Source organism: Excalfactoria chinensis, chromosome 15, assembly GCF_039878825.1.
Source record: "Excalfactoria chinensis isolate bCotChi1 chromosome 15, bCotChi1.hap2, whole genome shotgun sequence".
Taxonomy (NCBI): Eukaryota; Metazoa; Chordata; class Aves; order Galliformes; family Phasianidae; genus Excalfactoria; species Excalfactoria chinensis.
Window position 1 is genome coordinate 10,594,212 of NC_092839.1, and position 22,767 is coordinate 10,616,978.

At 40.7% G+C, this 22,767-nt stretch overlaps 1 protein-coding gene across 2 annotated transcripts; it reads right to left on the reverse strand.

Moving 5' to 3' along the window:
• Positions 1-3,166: 3,166 nt before the first annotated feature.
• Positions 3,167-22,765, reverse strand: RAB22A (RAB22A, member RAS oncogene family). Of its 2 annotated transcripts, XM_072350615.1 has the most exons (8): positions 22,460-22,629; positions 21,028-21,107; positions 17,023-17,104; positions 14,106-14,177; positions 13,870-13,976; positions 11,940-12,049; positions 11,104-11,234; positions 4,550-4,687 (listed from the first exon to the last, which is right to left on the reverse strand). In XM_072350615.1, the coding sequence occupies exons 1-7, from the start codon at positions 22,493-22,495 to the stop codon at positions 11,137-11,139; spliced, it is 585 nt and encodes a 194-aa protein (XP_072206716.1). In that variant the 5' UTR covers positions 22,496-22,629; the 3' UTR covers positions 4,550-4,687; positions 11,104-11,136. The 2 variants fall into 2 exon arrangements, with proteins under 2 accessions (XP_072206715.1, XP_072206716.1); XM_072350614.1 differs by having other exon boundaries at positions 3,167-11,234; positions 22,460-22,765.
• Between the last annotated feature and the right edge of the window lie 2 nt (positions 22,766-22,767).

The window sequence follows — 22,767 nt, forward strand, 5'->3', positions numbered from 1 at the left end:
ATGGCGCGTGCCCCGCCGCGGGGATGGGGGCGGCTCCCGCCGCGCTGGGGCGGGCGGAGGGGCCGGAGGGAGCCGGGCTGGGGCGGGCGGTGCAGCCGTACGGGGTGAGGTCGGGCCAGTAATAAGCCACGCGGTTCAGTCACCGCGGGGTGCGGGTTACCAGCCGGCCGGTTTAGCCCTCGCGCTGCTCGGACCCCCGGGCGTGGCGATGTCCGGAGCGGCGCTGCGGGGCCGCCAGTGACTCAGCTGCTCCGGAGCGCTCCTCCACAATAAGGAACAACGACGGGCCGAGCAGCGCCCGACCCGCAGCGCCAGAGAGCGGCTCTGCACGCAATGAGATCCGAAGGCTACGAGGGCGCGAGCGCAGGGCAGGAGGAGGAGCGTTACGGGACTGGGAAACGGTGCTGCAAGCCGGTCCTGTTATCAAGCGCTAAGAAACGCTAACTTGGTCATGAATAAAAGCAGAATTAAAGTCAGCGCAGTGGCTTTAAGGCTTTTTTTTTTTTTTTTTTTTTAACTCTATAAAATAACTTAAATGTACAGGTTGCTCTGAGATGAAGTACTTACTGCTTTATTGGTGGCCTTAGGCCAGGGCAGTACAGCAGCACCGCTTAGGTCCTCCATACCCACTCCTCTTCAACATGCCAGAAGTTCATAAGAATCCACAACCTGTTTCTGTAACACAGCAGATGGAGCAGGAGCTCACCGTGACCAAGGCTTTAAGGTCCTAAAACCTGATCGCTTCGATACAAGTTAAAAATAGCTTATATACACACAAAAAATGTTTATTAGGCTGCTGTGCTTGGGATACGTGGCACTGGGGAGGAGATAGCGCATTTGGAGGACTAAAAGCAATCCTCTCGACACTGAAAATGTTTCAGAGGATACCAACTATTACAGTACAGTTATGTTAGAACAAGTGCTAATGGCAACTGGTTTGCCAAAAAAAGGCAGAAAATGGCTAAAAAGAACTGGAATAAAAGGGCCGTCGGCACTGCTGGCAATGCAAATGACTGATGGACACGTTAAAATTAACACCACTAAATGGGACGATGACATTCAGTGCTGTAAGGAAGCCTGCACAGTATGTCTGCAGTATTTATACCACATCAACACTTCAGCTGCTCTTGTCCGTGAGAACCCTTAGTTTTCACCCAGAGTCATCTACAAACACGTTTTATCCTTTGTGGTTGTTGCAACTGCTTTCACTCCACACCAAAATAACCCCCCGTATGTATTTAGTATAACTCTTCATTTTACATCATGCAAATGAAACTTGGTAACACTTTCTAGCTAATAAATACAGCAGGAGGAGTCAGAAGTTTCAGCCTTGTGTAGCAACATGCTAAAATACCTGTAACTGCTGCTCTGCCTTAACTTCCTTCCCTGTTGGAGAAAAGGTGGTCACAACATCATATATGTGAGTTGGCTTTGGGGTTTTTTGATACATCTGTGCTATTCTATTTCATTAGATTTGGAGCCTAGGATGTCCTTATCATTTTTGCTATTTTGAGGAGTCTGATTTATACTATAAACTACAGATTATGTCATAAGATTTTGTTAGACCTCAAATTAAGAAGTGATTCAGTTCACTCACATTTTTGAGCAGAGCTTTTTCTTGGCTGATATTCTGGAAAGATGATCCTCTTCCATGTCATCTCTTCGATTGTTTTACTTTTATAAACAGATTCTCTCACTGCGCTATAAAACACAGCTGTCCATAAACATTCCAAGTAACTGGTAGAAAGAGATAAGCTTTATATATATATCTGCAAGTTAATTGGAACATAATGAGAAATAAGACAGAGGAAACCTTATACAACATACAGTCATACATAATAAAAGTCCCCAAAGCAAACAACAGCTCAGCATTGCTGCCTGCACCCTTCCACTTCTTCTGGCAATATAAAGTACAGCCTTCAGTGTTGGATGATAAAGGGTACGCCAGGCTGGATCACCTTACAAGAGCAGATTGCACTGAGCAGCTCTGAACTTACCTGCTTGGATAGCGAGCATTCCCCTGTGTTCATCCATGCTGAAACATAGATAAAACACAGCAGGTTTTTTATGCAAAGCGGACAACTTACCAAGTCTAATGAAAGCAGTTTTCTGGTTGTATGTAAATGTGCACGCAGTCAGTATTGTTCAGATCAGAGTAACTGAAATGGATACGCGTCACAAAACCACCTGCAATGCCGCACCATTGTCAGTTAACAAAACAACCTTCATCTCATTAACAGTTCAGCCACTCCAAGGCTGGAAGGCACACGTTGCCAACATGCATTTCTGGTTAACAGAAGGAGCAGATTGGGATGAACGCCACTGGGAAACTCTGCAGGGCACTAAGGAAGCTTTGGACAGGAGCAGTTTTAAAGAACACTTTAAATTCTATGGAAGTCTCTATCCACATTAAATGAAAACCAGGATACAGGTATTTCAGGTGAAGGAGCAGTTCTAGGAGCAGGATTCTGGGGGGCTTATGCTTTTGGAGGCTGCTGTCAACACGTTAAATTGCATCACACATTGAATCAATAAAACTACATCTTTTAATCACCAAACAAGACAAGGGAGATAACTCTAGCCAAGTCCATTTTGTGCTGTACATAACCAAAGCAGCTTAAAGCAACCACAAAGAAAAAAGGAAGCAAGCACCCAGCACATCAGAACAGAACCCTTTCAAGCACAGCAGCCCCCCAGAACACTGTGCAGATATTAAAAGCACTTCACATTCTGATTGACAGAAACCTGGCCTAAGCAGTCAAGAATTCAGCTTTTGATGCATTTTAAGCTAAACGCAATGCATTAAATAACTTGATCCCATTAGAATTTGTCAGGCCTCGCACAAGCTGACAAGGCTGTGTGTGGCCTGCAGTTCCTCAGCCATCATGCTGCAAAGGAAGGAAGCATGAGACAAAAGCTGCATTCTCTCTGCCATTTTTACTTCATCCCTTTCTGTACAAGCTTGTCTTTTGCCCGTCTGTGTATACATAAACCATGGAAAACAGTCAGCTTCTGAATGATCGCTAGCGATAGCTTCTGGAAAACAGCTATGCGAACTATCACTTACATTCACTTTGCAGTGATATTGCTTAACCTTCCTCTCCCACAATTCTATTCCTAGTTTTGACAGCACTGAGAAATTTGGAACCACTCAAACAAGGCCAGCGAGTTATAAACAAAGCTTTTTATTAATAAAATGTTTACACCTTTTTTGCACAATACATCGGACTGGTAGTGATTCAGCATGTTATTACACTATAAAAGTTTATTATGAATGCGTAAGCCGAAAATGCCGTTTACATTATGCCAAACCAACATTTCTTAATTGTCATTCTATGCACTACATGGGAGTATAACAACACAAACCAAAAGGAGAAAACAAAAGCCTGGTTTTCCTCATTAGCATCTACAAACCAACAATACAGACAAACCTGTACACACCCTCGGGACCAGCCCAAGAGAAGACTAGAAAAGTCTCAGAACATTCATTAGCTTGGGAACTCATCACTGTAAGATTTCATCACTTGTGATCTAACTGCGTTTCATGCAGTGAAGCAACGGTAGTAAATTTGTGCAGTTTACAGTGCTGCAAATGCTCTGTAACTTTGAGAGGCTTTAGTTTGTTTCCATAAGAGACACTACAGTAAGAAGGCACAGACCCTTCCATTTTTTAGCAGGTTAACCCAATACCGCAAGGAAAAGGCAGATCGTTCTTAAGAGGGACAAGAACTGCTGAGTCAAAAGTTAACCTTCATGCTTAATTTTACAGGCATACGTGTATTACACTGCAAGAGCTAAATGCACATCAGGTTATTCCTGTGCCCTGAATACACAAATGCAAAGTTCTTGTTTAGACACTTCCAGAATGATTCCCTTTTTTCTTCACCATACCGGGGAATGAGAGGGTGCAAGGGGAGGATTGCCAAGAAGTCTGAAGTGTCCTACATCTAAATATCCTCCATTTCTTTGTCTTATGTCAATTCACCGTGCCACAGTTTCAGTGCTGGAAGCACTACATTCAGAAATGCCAAGTACAAAAGAAGTTAATCACTTCTGTACTTCACACGATGCTGTTAGGGCTTTACAATAATTTACTTCCTGCAGACGAATGTGCTTTTTGCCCTTACCTAGTGGAGTGATGCAGTGGTACATGTCTCAGCTGCTATGGATTTCTTAGTGCAGCTTCATGAAATCGTTAAGAGGTGACCATTTTGTTCACAAATATTTGCTGCTGTGACAGATATTTCTCAAACTTTTGAGGAAAAGACACTCGTCACCTTTTCTTGGCTAAATCCCAGAAGGAAACAAACAACAAATAGTCAAGAAAACATAACGGATTTAATAACAGGAAATTCACACTGTGACAAGAGTGAAAATGAGGCAAGAAAGCAGCAGTGACTTTATCAATGGGTCTGAGATGCAGCAAACCAAAGTGCAACAACTGGATGGTGTCTTCTATCCATACCAATAACAAGAACAGCAGAAAAGCTTGTCTGTATCCTTCAGCATTAGAACCGGAGTAGCAGTTGGTTTGTTTGGTAATTCATGTTAAAAACCACTGACAGGAATGAAACAAAGAAAAACCCACCTTCCTTGAATAAAAGTTAGTGTTTAAGCGAAACCTTAAAGCTCCTAACTTGCAGGATGATGCAATGAGAAGAGCAGAACCATTTCTTCCAGGGATTTTCTGTTTTAGAATAAGGACAGTTTCAGTAAATGTTGCACCCATTTTTGGGGGACAGACTCATCTTAGTGCTTTGATTTTCCACATAAAACAGGAGGCATCAAATAACTGAACTACTACAACACCTGTAAGGATTTTGAAATAGCTGCTTACAGCAGGTGCACTTAATTCAGGGTTGGGAGGGGAAAACTGTGAGGGGAAGGACAGAAGGAAAGGAGGACTTTAACATGTCAGAGACGAAGCTCATCAATAGTCTTATATCCCTCAAAAGCCCTAAGGATCAGCGACACTTCATGGACAGTCTGGTAATGCTTATTCAGTTTTTGCAAGTCAAACATTTTTGATCCTAGCTGATAAGAAAAAGTTTGCATGCAAATTTTCAGAGACTACCAGAAGATCAAGAGGGATTCTTTTAAAAACAAGTAATGAGGTCAGAAGGCCCAACAGTTACAGAGATATGTTTTGGCAATTGAATACTTGGTAAGAAACAAAGATACAGTTTCAAGCTTATTTCTTTTGACGTGCTGGACTCCTACAACTCTGAAAAGGTCAGCTGACATTCTTGTTCTAAAACACTGCTAAGAAACGTTAGAGTAGTAATTGACAACAGTATCTTCCATGAATTTTCTGTTGCCTAACATTAGCAGGGATGTGATCTATTAATAGAGATGTGATGTGAACACAGAACAGTTGTAAAGAACCTACAAAAATCATTGAGTTGAACTGCCTGACCACTTCAGGGCCAACTGAGATTGAAAGCACAGAAAAGCATCCAGGCAGGATTTGAGTATCTCCCCAGGAGACTGCTCTGGGCAGCTGTTCCAGCATTTCCTCACCCTCAAATTAAACAACTATTTTCTCAATTAAATATGGAACTCCCTGTGCTCCCATTTTGCCCACTGCCCCATGTCCTGTCGCTGGGCACCACTGAAAAGTGCCACTTGTCTGCCCTGATGAGGGTAGGTAAGATCCCCTCTCAGTCTTGTCTGTGGTTCTCCAATGCCAGTAACAAGCATCAATCACTGGATCAAGGATTCCTGAACCCATTTGGATACACTGATAAGAACTTGCAGAGCCCAGAGCTGCAAGCAATATCCAAGGTGAGGCCACACCAACTCTAAATATGGCAGGAGATGCACCCCTTGACCAGCCAGCTATGCTGTGTGTAAAGCACTCCATAACACAGTTTGCCCTCTTGGCTGCCAGGACACTCTGCTGGCTCATTGTAAGCCTGCTGTCACCAGCACTCCCAGGTCCCTTTCTGCTGAGCTGCTCTCTCCAGCTACTTGTCTCCTAGTCTGTACCTGCATATGGCACTGCACTGTCACAAGTGCAACACCCAGTGTTCTACTGTTGCTGAAATTCATGCCACTGCTGATTGCCCAATGCTCCAACCTATCTAATCCCTCTGCAAGGTCTCCTGTCCTCCAGGCACGAGCACCTCCCAGTTTATTATCATCAGCAAATGTGCTGAGATTGCATTCCACTCCTGCACCCAGACTGTTGATGAAATGATCGAACAGAACTGGCTCTAGAAGCAAGCCCTGGGAACACTGCTAGGGACTGGCTGCTGACCAGATGTAGCCCCATCCACTACAAACTTGAGTTCTACCATCAAGTCAGTTTATCAGCTTGGTGGGACAGTTTGTCCAGAAGGATGCTGAGAGGGAAAGTATCAAAGGTCTTATTATATCTACTGCCTTTCCCCCACAGACCAAGCAGTTGGCTTGTCATTGAAGGAGATCAAAGTACAGAGGCAAAGCATCTGTGAACTCACGTTGTCTATGCCTGACAAAAGCCTTTTTCCTCCCTCTAAGAGCCTTTGAATGGTACTCAAGGTACTGCTGAGCAGTAGTCTTTTCCATAATTTTTCCAGGGACCAAGGTCTATGGCCTTTGGTAAATTAAGTCCAGATGTTAAGACTTCTCTCTGGAGAATTCCCTGCAGATCTTTGAAAAGCTTATTTCCAAGCACAGAACTGTTATGCTTTAAAAAACTGCCTCACTGTAGTCTCAGATCACTGCAAAACAACTCCCTGCTAAGAAAACTTATCCCTATCTCTTGTCCACAAAAAAGATGAGCCACAAAAAGTGTTTAAGAGAGATGCCTGAAGCTTTTTTTAACAGGCAGTAAAGAAGCTTAAATTACTTGGGTGTTCAGACTCTGCCCATGCTTGCAATGTTTTTTCACTTTTATGTGGGTATTGCTACTTACAAGTGAGGCTCTCCCTACAGTCACCTGCCACGAAGCTTAGACTGCTTCTGTCCCATAAACCCTCAATTCCCAAGGCAGCCTTTGCAGATTACTGACACACCACAAAGACTACTCCACCATTACCAAACACTAAGCACAGTTTCACAAGAAATCCATTCAAACAACAATTAAGCTTCCTTTCCCAGCTCAATAGATTATAGTGAATATGAACACTAATGTTGAGGAACAATTTAGGATTAGCATCAAAACAATAAAGCTTGTTAGTGCTAATTTTTAAACCATTCAAGAAATTAAAAATTACATATATATTTTTTTTAATAATTAAAACGTAGATTTAATCATGAGGGTAATTTCCAGTGCATCTCCTATCTCTTGGCCAGACTGGGGGACCTCAATTCCAGATCAGTAAGAAGACACTGGCTCCTCTCCTCTTACTCTCCTCCCAAGCACATCAATATCTTTTCTTGAGCAGGCTGGTAGTATTAAATTGGTGCTACACACACCAACATATTAAAAATGAGTTTAAGCTAAATACCCCTCTAAGCTGTTAACTGCCTGATACTGTGGCACTTAGAGAAAAGGTCTCACTGAAGTCAGAAGGGATTTAAAGTGCAGTGATTTGTTTTGCTTCAACATGTGTCTGACAGTATAAAAAGTCTTTGCCACCCCGTCAACAGCAAAAGTTGTCAGAATTCTCCTAGAACTTTTTAAAGCACCTATTACAAGTTTCAGTGGTTTGGCTACTAAATGCCTCTGTTTTGTTAAGCACAAGCTTCCACATTTCACCTAAGGCATTTAGCATGTCAGCTTTGAACATGTATATAAAATATACTACAAAACTACTCGGCACAGATCAAGAGCATTATGGGTCCTTTAAGAGACTGGGAATTTATAGGGAATGATGAAGGCTCCCTACAAAACATAGGTAGCACACTGAAGTAGCTCCAAAAGAACAAACTATTTATCAAAGGACATTTTTGTACAGATCTGTACCTTTGTGAGGGAGAGTTGCTATTGTTAAGAAGTGGAAATGGTAATACTCTCAGCTAAAAAAAATGCTCAGGATCAATGATATGACACACAGCTCATTTCCTTCTACATATCTGATGTTTGCCCCTTCAAAAAACTTTGTGCAGCATTCGTTTCCCTTTTATAGCATTTTAAAATCTGGTCTCTGTGACAAGTGCCATTCATTAATGAGAAAGGCAAACCTCAGGACTTCAGATTTATTCCACTATTTCAACAGCTCCTTAACAGAATTAAGAAGTTAGCTGAAATGGTTGATTATCAGTACTTCAAACACTCAAAGGCTAATCTGCCTTCAAACAGAGAAGTTATGTTAGGACAAAATATAATTAATTTCAGTCAGCCTAGTACAAAATGAAAGCAGATGGCCTAAAACTAATACAGAAGAATCCATTTTCCTCCAACGAAAATGAGACGTTGAACATGTGTGTCTCATCTAGCGAGGACTGCACATCAGCTTTCAGCTAAAGCCTACCGATCAACAAACAGTTATCTTGGCTCAAACCAACTTACATGAACAGTCTGTCATTTTACACAGGCACAGTCTTTAGAAGCAGCCTCACTTCAACATCTGGGCAATCCAAAACAACGGCCTTTTTCATGGATTCATTAACTGGAGCACTTCAAGATCATAACTGCAACTCTCTGTCTGGAGTTACAGCTACAGCAACCTCTATATGAACACAGTTCTCAGTCTAGCCTAGAATCCAATATTTTCTTCTCAAGTCAATAAATGTTGGATAAATACCATTAGACCACTTCATTATTTCATTGAAAAAAAGATTTGAACACAAGTTTTATTCTGTGCTAAAAACCAACAACAAAAAGCAGCAGGTTCCAATACCCTTCTCTACAAGCCTGCATGGAAGATATCCCGATTAGATTTTCCTTTTCTCAGTTCAACAAATTTTCCAGATTTGTTATTAAATAAATGCACTATTTTCTATCACAGTTAAGATACTACAGCACCTGTAGTATTTTATTATAGACTTCTAAAGCACCACAAACACCAAATCTAGATTTTAAAAATCTGATTTATTGACATAACCACAATTTGTATTTTAAAAATTTGCCAGGAAGAATAATTGAAATACTGCAGAGAAATTAAGGATTGCCACGGCTGCCTCTGCTGCAAATCCTGCATCCAATTGCAAGGCTACTCTTTTAAAAGAAGAAATCTGTCTGAGAGCAGGCTTAGTCTGTTCTTTCTTCACCAATTCTACCTTCCACTGTAGGCTTCCATCAGGCATTTTGCAGGAGTACCATTTTGTTCTGTTCACACACTATTAGCTTTCAATGACACACCAACGTATCAACATAAGGCCAAATATTGACCATTTTTTGCCTCTACCATCTCTGTTAAGGTCCATCATTTCAAAAACGTTTCAAACAGCCTTTTAATGAAAATAAAAGCTTCCTAAGCATTCTGTCAGCATGAAACCTGCGCAGCTGTGGCAAAGAAGGCAGAATCGAGCAAGGGCATGGTCAAAACAAAATGTAGTCCCCACATTTCATTAGAACATACAACTAAAAATCTCATCCCAATAGTTTAGCTGTTTTGCTCCATAATAGCTTCACAAGAATTTTGATTAGTGCAAACTAATCTGAATTACAAGTCCTTCCATTTACTAATTCTTTATGTGATTCCTTCAGAGAAAATACTTCAGATGATAGAAGGCCAGACTGCAAACAGAATTTTCACACTAAAGCTTAACAACGTCTTAGTACGTACTTGAGACTTTTGAAGAACTTCAATAGTGTCAGCAGAAAACAAAGAAGTGAAAATAAAATAAAAAAAGCACAAAAATGTATGGTCAATCTATGGTTTAATTGCAAGCAAACTTAAACCAACACATTATAAGGTAAGCATTGAATTAAAAAAAAAAAAAAAAAAAAGAGAGAGAGAAAAGAAAGAAAGAAGGAAAAGCCCCCACCAAAAAGAATCAAAAATCCAACCCTAGCAGGAAAAAAAGCCCAGGAACTTAGAGGCAACGATCTACATTACCACCTGTCTTAAGGTTACTTTTTATTTGTACTTGTGCCCAAAACAAGAAAGACTGGGCGCACCACAGGTGAAAACCTGTTCAGACAGACCTCACTCTGTACCAATAGCAGCCTCTATTGGACCTTTCAAATGTGATTTAAAGAGAACTAATTTTAGCTTGTCTCTGGATGGAATTACAGCAACAGTACCTAAAATATGCTGGAGAAAAAAACCTGATGGAGAACCCCAGGAGTGCACCCATAGGTGTGGAATGGAAGGAATGAATAAGACTGCTATTTTTAAAAGACTGTTTTCATATAACTTATAGTATTTTAAAAACTGGTCTTATAAATATAATATGAACACTTTACACATGCTAAACAGTTAAATGCTCTCCCCCAAATCTTTTAAGTCTTATCAGAACTATTGGAATCATCTGTTTACAGCATCTGCTTTTAGTCAGTAATCACTTCATTTAGTCAGAACTACATTTAGGCTTTCTTTGACCAACAACTTAACGTCAAAAACTTGTAAGAGCAAGAAGATGCCTATAAGCACATCAGTTTGCCTCAAAGTGATTAAGTCAGCACAGAAAAAAAAGATTGTCCTTGGTTTAAGATCTGTTGTATGTGCCCCCACCCCCACTGCTTATCTTTAAATAAAAAGTGCAAATGGGCTCTGGGGAGTGGACGGACTGATTTGACTGTTATCTGCCTTCATTTGCTTATTCTGTAGCCACCTCAAAACCAACTGTCCCATTGTACTTTGGATTAGCTACACTTACTTTTCAAATAAGGCTCACTGAAGAAAAGGAAGAAGCGCCATCTCACTAACCTTCAAAATCCAGACTCCTTCTATCCACCCCCAAGTCCCACAAAAGTGCTCATTTCCCTTTTTACAAAAACACAATCTCGATTACAAAACTACTAAACATTTCAGTTCAACCATTCATAGTCAGCTTCCTTTTAAGCAAGGCCAAAGAAGTGATGATGGATTCCCTTTGAATGCAAGAGATACTACAACTTTTTGTAAGTAAACAGGCTGACATACGATGGCAGTCTTTTCTGCGAGCATACAGATGTCAGATGAACTGGTCCATTTTTACTGGACCGTTGGCGTATGAACACCAGCAGATAGAGATCTAAGACTGATAATATAAATCCAACGTGAACTATTAACTTCCAAGACCACCTACTGTATAAACAAGTCTGATTTTCAAATGGATCAGTCAACAGCAGCTGCGCTTTGTCACCGACGGCTGTCTTCTAAGCTTGAAGCCCTTACCACTAGACGGGGGGTTGGTGTCAGTTGATGGAATTCTACGACCTACAAGGAGGCAGAAAAAGACATTTATGGCAAACATATTTGAAACTAATTCTATTCATTCAGCATACATTAGATCATATGTCATTAACACGTAACAGAAGAATGGCAGTAAACAGTCTATACCCTGTCTGCTGGAGGCATGGAACCACAAAAGAAAAGTGAGGCAGCATTAAGCTAACTTTACACTTCAGGCTAATCTTGTCTTAGAGATCTAAAGCACAGAAGCACCCAGAGAATATGCTCTGTAGGATGGAATACCTTATGGAAACTCTCCGCTCTTGATCTGTCTTTTCCCAGCAGACCACCTGCACCAGGCTTAACACCAAATTGCTTCTAAGAATAGCTGCTTTAGTCATTTTATCATTTTATCAGCTGTATGAAGTCTGGATATTTGCCACACCATTTACTGTCCCTCCCATAACCTTGGAAGTATTAACTGAATCATCCAATAACAGACATAGTAATGCGATACTGACTGCTGTTTATCTGGCAGCACTAGAGAACATGAAGGTTCCATGTCGGGACTTTACATAAATCATTAGATGAGGAAAAATGTATGCAGCTCATTTTGCAGTTAGTATTCATACTTGGATGCAATACTTAAATCAGCACACTCTTGCCTAAATAGCACAAAAACCAAACACTATCAAATTTCTACTTGAGCTTCCTTCAGAAGAAAAACACATTACCTGTTTAAATACTTACTAATTTCTATAAAGAGTTCATTAATGTTTATTGCATTTTTCGCACTTGTCTCTACAAATATTGCATGAATGGAATCTGCATAGTCTTTAGCATCTTTTTCCATGACTTCCCTGAAAAGAAGCAAAGAAAGAACTGAATGTAGAAAAATACATAATTCAGAACTTTAAGAGACTGATAAACTTCTGAGTGTCATGGTTAATGAGTATTCTGTATTGCCTGTTTTGCATCACCCTGCTCCCCCATCCTGAAACTGATACTCATTTTTCACTCTGTGCTGTCTCCTTGCTTAGAGGCAGGATCATCACTAAAGCACAATCAAACTAACAAGGCCATTTAACATGACAATGGAGTTTCATTCTAGACTACTCTAAGTGTAGGTCTGCAATCAATCATTGGGAGTGGTTTATTTTTTCCACACATAAAAGTTTTAGATGCATTGAAATGACCCTCGTGTTCATTCCCCTAATCCAGTGATTTCCTACAGCTGCTTAGAAAACCAGGCATCTCTCAGTGCTGCGCAGATCATTAGTATGGCATTTAGTTTACTTGAAGCAATGAAGACATAGATATGAACAGGAACTTACTTCGACTGCACACAGCTACAGAGCCAAGAAGTGAAAAGAAATATTTCACAGCCTTAAGCAGGAAAGTTGCTAGTGCAGCATTTCCTTCAACAACAGAAAAAAACCCCAAACCAAAGCCCAGCAAATAAAGAGAAGGCTACGCTCTACGTGTCTTTACATAATGTTTCAAAAACACAAAATTACTTTCAGTAACAAGAGACTTAGGACATCAAGACACGAAAAAACGATCAGTGTCTCAAACACTTCCTCTCACACAGAGAGGAATCTTATTAATTAGCTTCAATTGCAGTATGTACATGATTTACAATTTCAACTAAGTATCAAGAAATAAGTGTAAGAATTAATACTGCATGCTTACAATTGGCACATAGATAATTTTATTCCATACTGATTCCAAGAGACACACTATTTCTATCAAGTTATTACAGCATGCTAAGTAACTAAAACATAGGAACAATTTGTAAAACTATACCAACTTTGCAGTGGTTCTTCAAACACATAACCACCTGTCTCCCTTGGGACAGCAGCTGCAGTACCTTTTCCAATGAAAGCTAAAAACAAGGAGTGTGTGCGCACCTTCATTCTGAATTCTGGATTATTTAACCTGGATACAAATAATAAAGGGCACCTTTTGTTTTTAGTACATGCCTGCTTGAAAGTTTGGCTGTTCATAACGTTTCTCGAAAACTTTTCCCACTCCCTGCAACCATTCAACCACAGCCAATTCCACACTAATGCTTAAGCAGTGAGGGAAGGCACCTGAACAAGCAAGTCAGAAAAACCTACACAATGCTTTCCAACAGCCTTGATGCTTTTCATAACAAAATGAGGTGCTACAGATTGACAGGAGTACTTCTTATAAAAGGTGGTAAACTGCTTGTATTACACTGTAGTTTCATAGGCGGTTTTAAGCTTGTGTAACTTGGCACTGCCACCAGAAAGGTAATCCTGCCTCCCTGTAAACTTCTCATTCCTAACCCTGCTACCCCACCTCTGCCATGCTAGCAAGTTATAATGTTGTGAGCAAGTGAAATACATGTGGATAAGTTTTCCTTTTTAAAATTGGTTAGTTTTAATCTCGATCAATCTTACAGCCTGATTTAGTGCTATATCACACGTACTCATACCAACAAAGGGGAAGATGTGGGCAAGAAAAACAAAGGCAAACTAACCAAATTTTCTGGAGTCAACACAGCTGAGTCTCCTTGTGAAACTACAACGGCAGTGCAAAGAAAAGCTTAAATTGCTCTAAATCTTTTACTAGCTTTGAAATCTTAAAAGTAGCATCTTTAGCACTACGAGCCTGCCTCTGAAACAAAGGCTCCAAAATGACAACAATTATTTACCTTACGTCGTTAAGATCACATTTATTTCCTGCAATAGCTACAACAATGTTTGGAGGTCCGTGTTGTCGAAGCTCTTTAACCCAATTCTTTAATGTTGAGAAAGTTTCCTGATGTGGCACAGAAAAAACAAAACAGAATTAGGAACCAGAACTGCTTCATAACACAAAAAGAAGAATTGGTAATGCTGAGTAAAAAAAAATATATATATACATATATATACATACTGAATTTCTTACCTCTTTTGTGATGTCATAAACTATAATGGCAGCTGCTGACCCTCTATAGTACATTGGGGCTAATGCACGAAACTAAGAAAAAAAAATAATTTATTATGAATCGGATTTTTCTCTGACCTCCAGAATTTGCTTCTTAATACTAATAAGAGAGAAAACTATTTTTAGATGTAACATTAGCACAAAGCTTTTCTTTGCAGAGAACCAGCACAACAGAATACGTAAGCTTCATAGAAGTATTATATGAAGGCCAACCAATAAATAGCTTGGGGATCAGCAGCACACCTGCCATAAAAAGCAAGCAGCCTAACTTGATTTTGACTAAACTAAAAATCTCTCCATTAGTAGACCAGTTATAAACAGACAAACCCACAGGACATACAGTCAACTTTGAAGGGAACAAGGTCAAAATTGAACTTCCTTATTCTTGATAGTGCTTTTGGAAAGAAATAATTCAAGAAAGCCAGCATCTATCACTGCAGATCAGAACTGTTCAGAGGATCACGTCAATGGCCAGTCTTGCTGAAAAGAGGTTAAGTCATGCCACTCATTAAATTAAAGACTAGAAGAGCATTTTTAACTTCTGGCTTTAGGAATTTTGATCAAGTTTTTCCTCAAAGCTCAGAAACTTGAAGCACATTTAGAACTAAAAATGGCAAAAGCCCAAAGCTGCGCGATCCACTGCAAACAGCTGTTTAAGGAACATTTTGGAGAATAAAAGCCTACAGTAATGTTATTGCAATACTCAAAGTTAAATCTATGTAAAGATATTCATCTAGTTGTGAGTTTACAGGGTATAAACCAGGTCCATACCTTCATATAGACAAAATGTTATGAATCAATCATGGCAAGTAAAAACAAAAAGGTAAGGGGGGGGGGGGGTACATGATTGAATATATTGCCTCAATTTCCTAAATATTCAATGTGATATTCTGCTCATTAAAAATGAGGAACCAGACAACTATCCTGGAAGCAGAATAAGCTACATGTGCCCTTCTGATGTAACCATATGCAACTTTGTGTATCTTGCTAGCAAGGAAAAAAATCATGAATAGGACACAGATTTTCATGAAGGCTTATTTGGTTCCTATAAAACATCAATTTCCTTTTGCTTAGTACAGTTAAACATATTATATATGATATTATATATCACAAACATTTTGCTGTAAGGGAGAATTCCAGATAATCTACATTTGGCTCTCAAATTTTGTTTAGAAAACAGTATTTTGAACACAAAGTTCACTATAGAAAAGTATTTAATAGTGGGAAAGGGAAACACAGGCAGACATTCAGTTCACTCTGGGGGTATAATCCCTCCCCTCCACAAATACTAAAATGTAAAGGGAAACATATTTGGTAAACCACCGCTTGGACTGGTTGCAATTTGGCTTTTTGATTACTTGACTGTTTACCTTGGGAACAAACCAACTTTCACTCGGTGATTTTGTAGTACTCTCATTTCCTGCCTGCTAACACTTAGATACATTTTTCCACTTAAGAGCAGTCAGCAGATAAAATACATTAACAAAACAGATGTTTCCAGAAACACTAATTTTTCCTTTTGCTGTTTTCGAAGACTTCAGCTTGCCATCTCGACTGATTAGCATTTTGACAGAACTAAGATGTAATTTCTACAGAATCCTAACTTCTTTAAATAGCCTTCTACTGACTTTACTCAGTGCAGAAGAAATGAGAGAACAAATATGGTGTATGTGTGTAGCTGTATGTCCAGTGAACATTTCCAGCACAGAGCAATGTTAGTTTGCCACTCCCTGAAACTATTTAGAACCAGAGGCTGCCCCCAACTAGTTTACTAATGGGATTTAGAAGTAGAAAACAGCAAGAGCTCCTCCAAAAGCCAGGACCAGTAGTTGTGTTTATAAGTATCATAACTTCTTAGAGATTACAATTCCATGAATGGTTTGGACATTGTTGGTGTTCCATACCACTACAAAAGGGATTCTTTCCATGACACACTGTCAGATGTGCTGCATGGCCAGAAAACCATGCAAGACATTTCAGTACAAGGCATGTTTACAGATCAGCTGTGACCGGCAGAAAGTTACAGTACTGGCTTTTCCTTGGAAATATGTGGGCCGCACAGAAATTTCTCTCAGGTGTGGAATAGGCCTTAGAGAAATCACAGATCTCAGGCCAGGAGCCAGGCTAAGTCATCCTTCCTTTTTTGAATAAAAAAAAAAAAACACAACAAAACACCACCAACAATAACAATAGAAGAATTGAATAGAAGAAAAGTAGAGATACCACTCTGACTAAAAACAGAAAGACACGGAACGTACCAGTCATGTACAGAGAGCTTCCTCAGATTGTAGCATGCTGAATCCAAACAGGATGGAATGCTAATACGTAATGGATGCTTCCTGCCAAGTTGTTGCAGGCACATTTGTAAAGCTTTCTGTTGAAGAGTACCACTCTCTCAAAAGTTGTATTTTACTGCTCAGAAGACTCACATTCAAACACTACCATTTCAGAATGCGCTGTGATGTTCATATAAGGCAAACTATTAACAGTAAATGCTGACTGATTTCTGAAAATAGAAGGACTGGGACATCTTTGATAACACGCATATACACACGACATACCCTTGATGATGAAAATTGGCTTTATCTCATGCTGCTGGGAGGAAATTGGTAGTCATTTGGAATCTAGAGTTCTGAATGCAATACAGATCTACCAAAGTGACTTTCTAGACATCAGGACTGTTGGCACACTAAAAATCCAGCAAGTCAGTTTCAGCAGGACTCCTGAAGGTCAAACAACTGCACAGGAATAAATGAGCCTTTACATGATAATTTATTTTCCCTCTTTGTGGTTTGGGCTTGGGTATGGGTAAAAAACATCCCAAACCGTAACCAGAACTGTATTTGCAGACAGGATGAAAGATATTGATGCTACTTACCCGCTCCTGTCCAGCTGTATCCCAAATTAGGAATTTATGCAGCTCATTTTGATACTGTACAGTCTTGGTCATAAATGAGGCTCTGGAAAATATGCCAAAACATGTCATCTTAGAACACGACCACCATGAACTGTTCAACAGGTTTCTATTTCAATTAAATTGCTTTTCCTCCCTAGATGTGACTGATCAAAGTTTTCATATTTAATGTTGAAACTGAGGCAAAGGGCCCTATTCAAAGGATGAAGTTTAACTAACAAACCAGAAGACACAAGAATGCAGGCTGTGAGCATTTTGACAAAACTAAAAAAAATCTATGATGACCAAAAAAAAAAAAAAAAAGTCAGAAAGGTCAGTTTTCTCAATAACACTTTTCTTAAAAGAAGGAATTGTTACCACAAATTATCTAAATGTGTACAGGACGCCTTCGGAGGGTAAGAGATCAAAGCCTAACCCTCTGCATCAGCTTTTTATTTTTTTTTCCCTTTAACATCTCAGTACTAAAACTCAAATGAATTCTCCATCATTCCACAGTTGGGAGTACAGCACAGGAGAGTCTTATCTCCACTTGTAGGTGTTAAGGGGACAGACATCAACAGTAACTCACTTGCTGTCTCCACTCTGTACAGCTCCCATAACCTGCCTGTCATTATATATTTCAGCCTGCAGAGGCTCCTGCAGATCTAGAAGACAAAAGAAAATTCTCTTCTTCAAAGGCCTTCTCCCACCCAGCTTCCACTGTATTACAGTAACTACTTCTGTGTTTTGCTTGATCTGCTTAATGTGAATCAGAGTATATCCCAAGAGCAGGAAACTCACAGACCTAATATTTTAAAAGAGAAAGTTCTTGCCTGCATCTGTAACCCGTAGCCATTTTTAATTAGAAAAAGAACACACTGAATGCAGATTCTTGTAGACAAGGATCTCTAGATGCCATGATTACTTTTTAGACACATGAGATCATTACAGCTTTTATATGCTAAATTTCCATCACTAATGATGTTGCAGATTTCCAAATGCATGCTACTGACAGTTTTGCACAGGATGGTAGATAGTAACCTGGAGGCATCCTTTGCTAGAGCTTCTTAAACTACATTAAACTTGGTGTAAATTCAAAGCAGAGAACAAGGGTCATTCAGAATGACAACAACACTAAACATCAACATCCAAGACTCCAAATTTCAGTTTTTCTTGTGCCCTACATTTTACCAGGGCATGAACTTTTAGCACCCATTACACTTTTGTAGCAAATAGAATTGGGATCTTTCAGCATGTCTCACCATCACAGGAGGAGAAAATTACTATGCATGTTTAAAATAAAGGGTAGCAATTATGGAATGCTTTCCACTGTTAAGAGGTAACCTTCTCCCCATTCCTTAAGCTCACATATTTTGCCAAAGTGCAGGTCACTGTCCAAAAGTTCACTGTTCATTTAAGAACCTAAATATATGATCGCAGCATCCCTACAAAGAAAGGATCTAACTACAATTTCTTTAAATGGAATAAGCTAGATTTATTTTAGCAATGAGTAAAGGTAAAGAAACGGATAGGAACATCTGTTGAGAAGTGCAATGGAGTTTGGTTTCTTTAAGATTGCTGGAAATTAAGCATCACTTCCTGAATTAGACTCTCACTGACAACTTCTCTGGTTCTACAAACCAAACCATACCAGTACATTCAATTTGAATTGAATGGCCGTAATTCACCTCACAATTAAACATGCCCCAAATGGCAGCTTACTGTAAAGGCTCAACTCCATCTGAAACTCTCTGAGGAGTGTAACAGAAGCAAGCAAGAGTGCATGAGCAGGCGAGTGCAACTCAAAGACAAACAGCTCTGGGAGCATTCAAACTAGAGTTATCCTTGACTTGTTCTAAGAAAAGCAGCAGCAACCCTCCAAATTTCCCAGCTGCTTCTCCCAGCAAACACCATAACTACATGAACACCTGTATTATACTCTTTCAGTAGTGATATAAAGAGTGGCACAAGATTCTGCAGTAGCAGCATGAAATGCCCCCAGCATTGACAGCACAGAATATCCAACATTCTAACAGGGTTTCTACAGGCTGCCCACACTAAAATTTGAAGCATGAATTAATCATAGTGAAGTATGATTGCTCATATATTCTTAGAACTGTGAAAACAGGACAGGAAACATAAGATCGTATCTCATGCACTCAAATACCCAGGAGGAAATATTGCTTTAGTTCTCACCTTTAGCTTTGAAAGATGCTCTAAAACTCCTCTCTAGTCCTCACTTCTACCTCCTGGTCTCAATTAAGAAATAAAAGCATGGTCTAGCAAAAGATCCAATCAGCAAATTTATTTAACTTCACACAGTCCAACACATGGAAGGTTTTGATCAATTATATTACCATTGCAAAGTACTAAAATACAAAGTCCTTGGACCATTTAATTTACCAAGATCACCAAAAGACACAGACTTATAGTCTGTCACTTCAAAAACCACAGGAATCCCTTAACTGTATAAATCGAGGAGAATGCAAATTCATACCAGGTTACTCCAAGGTTTAACTCAGTCAACGTAAATGCGTGGTCACACACATCTAACTACAAAACAGAGCATCCCACAAAAATAAATAAGCACTCCTCACCTCCACAAAGCCTATGATTCTGTTGCCACACCTGCACGCCTACTAGATAAGCAGATTTATTATTATTATTTAAATTAAATATCAAAGACAATGAAAAGACCACAGCATCCAAACAAACAGGATCTGCGTGCATGAGCACAACTGCTAACTCTGGGCCTGTGCTGATACCACCCGTACTAACCAGCTATTTAGCAGACTAAACTATAAGAAAGCAAATGTTTTTATTTTTGTTTTTTAAAGTCTCTGGACAGTCAGGAATGAAATCAGGTGCCCAATTTCTCAGAAATCCTCACGTAATACAAAAAGTAAACTGATCTTTCAGTAGTGCCTGTCTCAACAAGGGGTTTCGCTTGTAGCTGATGTCACTGTGAGCAGTAGGTCTTAACTTTCTGCACACACTAAACTTAAATGTTTAGAACACGTTGTCCTTTGGCTTAAGCAAACAGTACCACAGCTACTGTCCCCACAGCAGTTTCACTGTCTTCCAAAGAAGAACATTCTTGTAGCTAGCCTGAGAGCCAAGAATGTTCAGTCCTTGAAAGCATAACAAAATAATCTAGCAATCTATCTCAATGGCTACCTCTGTTAACAAGAAAATTGGAATAAAAACATAATTTCTACAGAACGTCTTGCAGTTTGATACCAGTATTTATACTGAAAAAACAGGAAGAAGAGAGCAGCGAGGAAGAGAGTGAAAAGAGAGAAAGATCAAAGAAACCACGTTCTTTAGAAGGACAGAATGAGATGTAGCTGATATCTAATCAGCAGAATCTTTTTGATCAAAGCTGTAATAGATGCTGTGTGGCACCTGAGACAGGAAGATGCACTGCCCCCCTTCTCAGCATCAAGTCATGTCCTCCTGTAAGTAAAGAACTGCTTCTGAGCAAAGCATAAGGCATTTTGAAAATAAAATAAAAACAGCAAAAGAAACCATCAGAAAAACTTTCAAGCACTCCAGGAATTCCTGATGTCCTCCTTCTTATCTATTTGAAGATCTGAGCTCAGTATCATTGCTCCTCTGAGGCTTACCCATAAAATATCCTTAGCTGTGATACCAGCAGCACTAGCAATTTCTTCAGTTACTTAAGAGAATAGGTACAGCATGTCAGTGTATAACATTAAACTGAATTAATGAGAAGAACTATCACCTAATTTAATATATTAATATCTGCAAAAGCCTTGGAGACTTGATACTGTAATTGACTCAAAAAAGAAGGTCACAGTTGCATTATAATCAGACTTCAACATTTAAGAATAGAGTAGGAGAAATGCATATTGTTCACATAGCAGAAGCACCTAAAGTAGAATACTCCTAACAGGATTTTAGGAGCTGACGTTAGCAACACAATATGGGTCCAGATCTTACAAATGAAAACTTTTTTTAGTTTCTTACCCTATTGTTGGGTTGATGTTGGGATCAAAGCTATCTTCCACAAATCTCCACACGATACTTGACTTGCCCACACCAGTGTCCTAAAACAGAACAGAAACATGAAGGGGATATAACTTGCTGTAAACAACTCTTTTTGTCCTCCCATCTTGCAGTACTTTGTAGGAATAACAATCTGCAGAGAATCTCAGTGAAGTCAGAGGTTCAGAAATATTTCAGCTATTATTTTCTTTGTTAGCTAGAAAAATCTATTCCTTATTATCAGTCATTCAACCTTCCCTCAGCCCCCTAACGGCGTACACAAACCATGAATGAACTTGAGCAGAGAAAGACCTTCTACCACATTTAGCAGCACACACAGAAACTGAATTTGTTACTTCACCTTTGTAAGCCAATCCAGCACGTGGAATTATACAAATGTGACACACGCATTTCAGCTTCTGACTAATGCTGTCCCACCCTGCTTAATGAAAGGCCTGAGATGTCTCCTATGACACACACCTAAGACATGTCTAAAATACAACTTTACACGGTCGTAAATGGAAGAAGAGGAAATATCACATCAAAATTTCATGTCATGTTTGTATTTGTACCATCAACTTGATTGTTAAAAAAAATAAATAAACAATATCAGGCACATCTAGGAGTCTGGGAAGCAGTTCTCTTTGGCGCTTCCTCTCCTCTTCTTAGACAAGGAAACGCTTACAGGACAGGGTGAACGCAAAGCAGACATGAACTCTGCATTGCTTGTTTCACATCACGGCGAGCACAGAAACGCACAGCTTTCTCTCTGAAGGGCAGTGGGGCCATCTGGGAGCCACGAGAACCCCACCTGCGATGCCCCCAGCACAGGACGGGGCTCAGGGCACTCCATCGCTTCCCACAGCAGCTCCGCAGCGCAGCCCCGGAGCCGAACAGAGGACGGCAGCGCTCAGCTCCTTCCAGAGATTTTAGAAACTTCGACGTCACTTTGCTCCAAGTCTCCTCCTTTCCCACTGCTACGCTTAAAGCGCTTCCAAAGGCTGCATATACCGTTAAACAAATAAAGTTCTGCTTCCATACCTCTTTCGAGTTTGATTTTGGATATTTGAGATCTCCAAGCCCGAGTTGGCCTGCTTGGGAAGCATGAAAGCGCCCACCGGTTGCCCGGGCCTCCTCTCTGCTCCTTTTCAGACGATAACGCTGAAACACCGCAGCAGCATCGTCCCGTGAGGAGCCCCGTCCCTCAGCGCGGCTTCCCGCGCTCCGCTGCCGGGGCCGGACAGTCGGGACCGAGATCAGTCCCAGCTCCGGCGGGGCCGCGGCCCAGCGCTCAGCAGGGCAGGGCCCGGCACTCAGAGCCGCCAGAAGGCCGCGCCCGGCGATCCCCGCAGCGAAGGGCGCGGATCGGACGGCCGCCTCCCTCCCGCCGCCGTGCCCCGCACAGAGCACTCACCCCCAGCAGACAAACTTTCAGCTCCCTCAGAGCCATGGCCGGGCAGGCTGCACCTTCAGCGAGCGCCAGAGACGCGGCCCACAACGCTCATAGCCCTCCTCGTCGCACGAGCGAGGCCCGAGGGCCGCTGGCAGCCGAGTGCCAGGAGCGCCACCGCCGCCTCCCGCTACCAACACCTCTCCCTCCTCAGACGCCGCGGACCCGACGCCATCTTGGGCGGCCGCCGGAGTCACCTGACCACACCCCCCAACGCGGCCGCCGCCGCCCGCAGCTTTCCTCCCTCAGAGGAAGGGACGGCGGCCGCCGAG